Raw genomic sequence first — 6,163 nt, forward strand, 5'->3', positions numbered from 1 at the left:
CAGGGATTTATCTATTATTAGTGGTTTTACTTTTTTAATAGGTCTAGCCTGGGCACTCAGAGTTAAATTTGCCTTATATAGTCTCTCTTCCACAAGGCTAAAAACTTCAGGGGGAAAAAAAATGAAGTCCTAAGCTCTGTCAGTATGGCAACTATAGACCATGTGTCCTTTTCTTCCCAGGAGGAAAAATTGGCACATACTCATCAATTAACTGGTTTTCATTTTGGCTTTTTTTTGTTTTGGATCACTAAGCCCCAGCAACTTGTGTGCACAAAGATCAATTTAATTTTATAAGCATTGCATATTTATTCCTTAGCACTAATTGGCTGTTGATGAGAATCTGATCGGTTTGGTCGGTCTGGTTGTGGCTTTGCAGTTAGGGGTATGGTGTCACTGTGTCTGTGCTGTTCAGTTTATGCAGTGGGATAATGCTCTCTGCTTTGGCTTATTTTTAACCCTGGCAGCTTCTAATGAGTGTCAAATAAGCAGCTTCTAATAAGCTGCTTAGAAACTGTTTCTAATAAGTGTCTCTGCTTTGCATTTCCCATCCCTAAAGAATTACACACTAGTCTCTCCCTCTTTTTCTTAAAAGGTTCTCAAGCTGCCCATATGTATAGCCATAACTTGCCATTCTGGAGTTAGCAGTAAACCAAGGTATCAACACTTTCAGAAGGTTTTCTTTTTTTTGCTGAAAACAGAATTCAAACATTTTTGTCATCTCAGACTCTCTGCAAATGCAGCTTGTTCTCTCATAGACATTTTAAACTGTTATTTTATGCAGTGGGTTGGTGTGTTTTTTTTTAATAGCCTTTCAGCTATCACTTTAAAAGTGCTTCAGAAGAGTGGCAGTGGTAACTGGTATTTTTTTTCCCTTGTCAAATGCAAATCTCTCACCTCCCAAGTGTGAACATACAAAGATCTCTTACTGGCTTTTTTATTCTCCCCCAATAACAAAATTAGGCCACAGTTAGCTAAGCAATGACCTGATTAGTGCTGGATCAACATGTTATCAACTCAAGGTTGTCACTACAAAGTAAGTGTGGTGAAGTCTGCCTGTTCCAACTCAAATGAAAGCAGTCTCTCGACGTAGAGCAGTGCTGAAGTCAGCAGTTTTTGCAAAGTGGGCCTAAATGCAAATTGAAGGATCTCTTCTGTGTATATATGTGACTACCAGTGCCAACCTAATTCTTTATAATCAAATACTTTTTGTTGTATCTTTACTCAGGAGGATATGAGAAAAAACAGTTCTAAGTGATTTTTGTGTTCTTTGGCTTTCCTTATCTATAAAAGATTTGGCTTTGTGAGGTATATTTAATGTTTTCTCTTAAGTAGGCCACCTGAGAGATCCCATGGAGTAATTCACTTTGCTGAGTTAGCAGATGAGGCCATTGGACAGAGTCAGAAAAGATACTGCCAACTGTGAAGTGAATGAATCGATACCAGTGCAAGCGGATCAGTTTGCTTCTTCGATACAACAAGCAAAGCAGTAGCACAGATGAAATATCTGACATACAGATTTAAAAAAACACAAATATAAACACACACACACACACACACACATTGGGTTGGCTTTTATTGGAAAGCCTAGATGCAATCTATAGTTATCAATTTGTGGAAAATTCAGGACACATATAAAGTTAAGAAGGCAAATTAAAAGAACAATACAAATCAGACGAAATATACATCTCAAAATATCAGGATAGCATTTTGACTGGCATTGTCTAAAATACTTAGAATCTCCTTTCTTTTATTTTATCTTTTTTTTTCTTTTTGGTAATATGCTTCTTTAATTATGCATATTTTTTTCTTTAAAAAGATCTTTTGTTTATATATTCCCCAAGGTCACTATTTCCTGCAGGAGCATGTCCAGATCACAAGTCTTTTTTAGCAAGAAATAGGCTCATTATACATACTAACAAGGCCACTAATTGGCTTGATTTGACTGTATCTAAAATGATCACCAACAGATACTATAATTTGCTGTTTATTGGTGCCAGAACAAAGGAGAAGGAACTGGTACGCGTCAAGTAGAAGATATATTTCAATGTTGACATGTTATACAAGCTTTTCATATTCAAACAGAACAGAAACATTTGACATAATTTAGAATATGAGCCTATTTCAACAGAGAGCACTTACAGCATGCTAAATACAGTGCTGTGGAAGAGCCACCCAACAGAACTGCAAACACCTAGCATTTTACATCTTTAAAAGAATACCTAGATCAATGATACGCCTCTGGGGTCTGACATACCGTCCTCTCTAAATTTAGGGCCCTCAAGACTTCAAGGGTAAAAATACTAACAACTAATCTGTGCTTTCATTCTAATAGATGATTAGCATTCATTATATGTGTAATTAGTTCTGTATGCTCTACCAAATACACACATACAGTAATAGCACTGATACTGTAGATTCGGTAGCGACTTAGCTGGGAGAAATTCAAATCTGTTTATCAAACAATCCTAATGTGCAATTTAGAGTATGTAATACCATCGACTCTCAGAATACAAAGCAGTTAGAAAACTATTTTTATTACATCCACTTGAACCATTCATAGTTAAGACACGTTCACTTACTATGTTCTGTCATTATAATACATGGATAGAAATACTGTGTATATTTCAATGAACATCAAAACCCCCCCAATTTTGTCTCATCTTAAAAATATTTATTTTTGTGGCTGAATTTAGTGCTCATGAGACTAAAGCTCTAAGAATGGTTTCAGCCAAGACGTAGAACAGATGCCATAGATGCCACCACAGGCTTCCTATAAGGAACCAGCTGCACACTTCAGTTCTGTCCTGCAGCAAATATACTGGGCCTTGGAGCAGAGCATGCCAAATCTATGCAGTGGTGTGGAAACGCAGACTAGGCACTAGAACTGGACCTTCCCCTCCATCCCTAGGTTCAGTGTTCACAGTAATGGGATTTGATCTGCCAGCTGAAGGCTAGGAGATGAACCTACTGAACAGCCTGCCTGCCTTAAGAGCAATTCTGTAGCATCAGGTCAGAGGTACACTTCTTCTATCTGGAGTTATTAACATCTAAAGGAGTTGTATTATACAGAAGACAAAGTTGACATAACTGGATGAAACTACATCATTTCTTCTTCTTCTACATACAATTTGCCAAGCACCTGAGACACTATTCTCTCCATTGTGAAACAAAGCTTCTAAAAAAACAACAGAAACCCCACCTGGTATGAATAAATGTCCATTTATTACATTAGGGCTGGAAAAAGACAAGGAAAACCCAACCTATTAAAGTCTTCCATCATAATAAACGAGACTTATTTGGTTACTGTGCCTTCTAACAATGACTGATGAAGTGACACTGGCCTGGGTGACAGGAGAGGTACGGGAGGGGAGGGAGCTGCGGTCTGATTCAGCCAGCCACTTTGGAGTGTCCCAACCTATCAGCAGAGTGATAGATGCACAGCTTTAAACCTAATACAAAAATATTAACACTTTTGGACATTAGTCATCACTGTTATATCTCTACAATATAATCCTTTATACTGTACAGCTATAACATAAAAGGTGCAATTCCTTTTTCTTTAAAAAAATCACACACAGCACATGTTTTTATCGTTTTATTTTTAAGTATAAACTTTTTTAAACACTTTACATAAATTAACTCCTCTGAGACTAATATCTGATGTACAGTAAATTGTAATTCATATAAAAATCCATAAACAACTTGTCTCACATAATTTACAAAAAAATCAGGGTTTCCTTTGCTTATCTGCAACAAGGATTCTACTTGCCATTTTCCCCCCAAGGCAAACCATGTTAGCATTGTAAAATCCATTATTAAATTCCCATGGTAGCATAAGTCAGTTGTGCCAATGTCCTTTTAGAAAGCAGCACAGTTTAAAGCAGTTGGGTTGTCTATAAACAGTAATTTTTGCCCCACGTTTTAAAATTAACAGATATATACCACATCCTATGCAGTGAGAAAGAGAGAGAAAAAGAGAGAGAGAAAGAGAGAGACTACTTCTCATAAGCAAAGGTCAACAATTCAGTAATATTTGGAAACACTGTAAGGGTCTGTATCTTAATTAAATACAGTGCCTCAAAGGAACAGACAGCCTGTTGCAAAAATCTGTAGGCCTTTTTATTTTAATTTTTTTCTTCTTTTTTTTAATACTTTTCAGTCCAACTTGAGTGCAGCGATATGCATATGTAAACATATTCTTTAAAGCAGATCACCTTTAAGGTCATTGAGAAAAAAAAAAGTTTTGTCATTAGCAGTATCATTCTTCTGGAAGGCGCTCTTGTTGTTACAGAGTCTGTTTGGATTGTGCTACAGAAAAAATCTGAGCAAAGATGTAAGCTTAGGCTCAAGTAGTAATGCAGCAAAACAGTTTGGTCTCCTTTTTAGAAGACACTGGTACACAGTCTCTTTGGCAGCCTGAGCTAAGCCAGTGTGTTACCTCTTTCCTATCTCACTTTGTCTGAGGAACTGTATATTGTTAGCGCTGTCTGCTAATTCTGGATATTGCTCCACAGAGAGTACATAGTACCCATCATATCCTTGTACCTTTCCAGCACTTAGCAACTGCCTCTTTTCTCCTTCTGTCCACAACCTGGCGCCTTCCTCTCCATCTCTTACTCTCTGTTGTTCTCTGGCCCAGGCACTGGAAAGAGCTCTTTGCCTGGCTTGCTCCAGTATTCGGGCCTTCTCCTCATCAAGTGTCATGCCATAGCGGACATGAAGCGCTAAAGCACCATATTGCATTTCAACATCAGCAAACCTACGAGTCCTGCCGTTCACCACGGTGGTAGACTGGGAAACAGTGACATTGATGCCATTCTCCAGGGCTTTACGCCCACTTGTCAGCCTCAGTGTCCCAAGGTCAGTCTCAGGGGAGGTGGTCTTGATAAAATAGTGCGTGTCCTTTCCCTCTACAGTGAAATGCAAGTTTTCTAGGTAGTAAGCATTGTTCAGAACAGCTGCCACTTTTATGCAGTCCTCATTTGCAATGTTAAGCACATTTGTTTGCACTTTGCCTTGATTGACAGCGAGCATCACTCCTTTCCCAATCAGAGACTTCACAGTGGCAAACCAGAGCCATGACTTTTCTCCACTGGATTTCCGTCTGCTGACCTGCACTTCTGCCATCTTTCCCAGGGAAAGGAAAGCCTTAGCTTGTCTCGCCACTTGTTGTTGCACTCCAGAAATTGGCTGTAAACAAGAACAGACAGAAGTTTTACCAGCCATCTGTAGCCCCCTAAATGCCAAACAGCCAGGCTTGCTTGGTGTGCTGCCCGTGGACGACAACAGGATATGCCACAACCGACAGTGCCAAGGAGTTAATTAGATCTACATACTGCTTGTTCTGCTGAGTTACAAGACTATTTTGTTAATGTTCAGTGCTTTTACTCTTTTTCTCCCTGAGAGCCTTCACAAAAATCAGATTTAACTGCAGAGGCTACTTACAGAGCTGCACAGGACAGACTTGAAATGCCAATACTTTATATGGGTAAGAGCTATCTTACTATGGTGTCATCTTGTTCTGTAAGCTTGTTCAAATATGATTCCTATCTACCATGAGTCCATCCAAACTGAGATTTTTGCAGGTCATGAAGCTGTACTTCAGAACAGGAACAAACCTTTCTTTATGCTGAGTCAGGAGATGAGTCTCTCAGGTAGCTTCAGTCTGAGCTCAGACTGCAGGGAGGCTCTCATCAGCCCTCAAGCTGCTGAAGGAAGGAGGGGAATCAAACTGTAATGATAGTCTTTACAGTAAAAGAGAGGGAAGCAAATGTGGAATACTGGGGACTGATGCCTTTTCTTGCAGATACTTGCAGAAACTGAAAAAAGGGGCAGTGTGAAAAGGCTGTGGCAAATGCAGCTGCATGAGCTTCCATTTCACTAGAAGTATCAGCCTGCTGCGTAAGAGAGCTTAGTTGTCTCCCCAACGACTTCAGATGGGTGCAGTCCAGAATACAGCAGAGTGTTTTGTTGACAGCTAGCAAACACTAGGGGCAATGAATGAAAAGAACCAATGGGCCAGTCTAATAGAAGAGCTAGGATAGGAGAATCTGTCAAAGAAGAATTACATGTAGCCTAGTATGCCAGATGCACTCCTGGTAAAGAGAGGATGGCTGGGGAACAGGACCTGCTGCCATAACTGCCGTGGCTAGCCAGAACAGCT

The 6,163-nt window shown here is 39.4% G+C and overlaps 1 protein-coding gene across 1 annotated transcript in view; it reads right to left on the reverse strand.

Annotated features, from left to right (window-relative positions):
• Positions 1-3,582: 3,582 nt before the first annotated feature.
• Positions 3,583-6,163, reverse strand: part of LOC103810821 (teneurin-3-like) — a 12,252-nt gene continuing 9,671 nt past the window's right edge. Inside the window, exon 5 of the mRNA XM_009083743.1 lies at positions 3,583-5,190. Coding sequence (XP_009081991.1) covers positions 4,435-5,190 — 756 coding nt within the window. The 3' untranslated portion in view covers positions 3,583-4,434. The remainder of the gene's footprint in view (positions 5,191-6,163) is intronic.

This window comes from Acanthisitta chloris, unplaced genomic scaffold (assembly GCF_000695815.1).
Source record: "Acanthisitta chloris isolate BGI_N310 unplaced genomic scaffold, ASM69581v1 scaffold38791, whole genome shotgun sequence".
NCBI lineage: Eukaryota > Metazoa > Chordata > Aves > Passeriformes > Acanthisittidae > Acanthisitta > Acanthisitta chloris.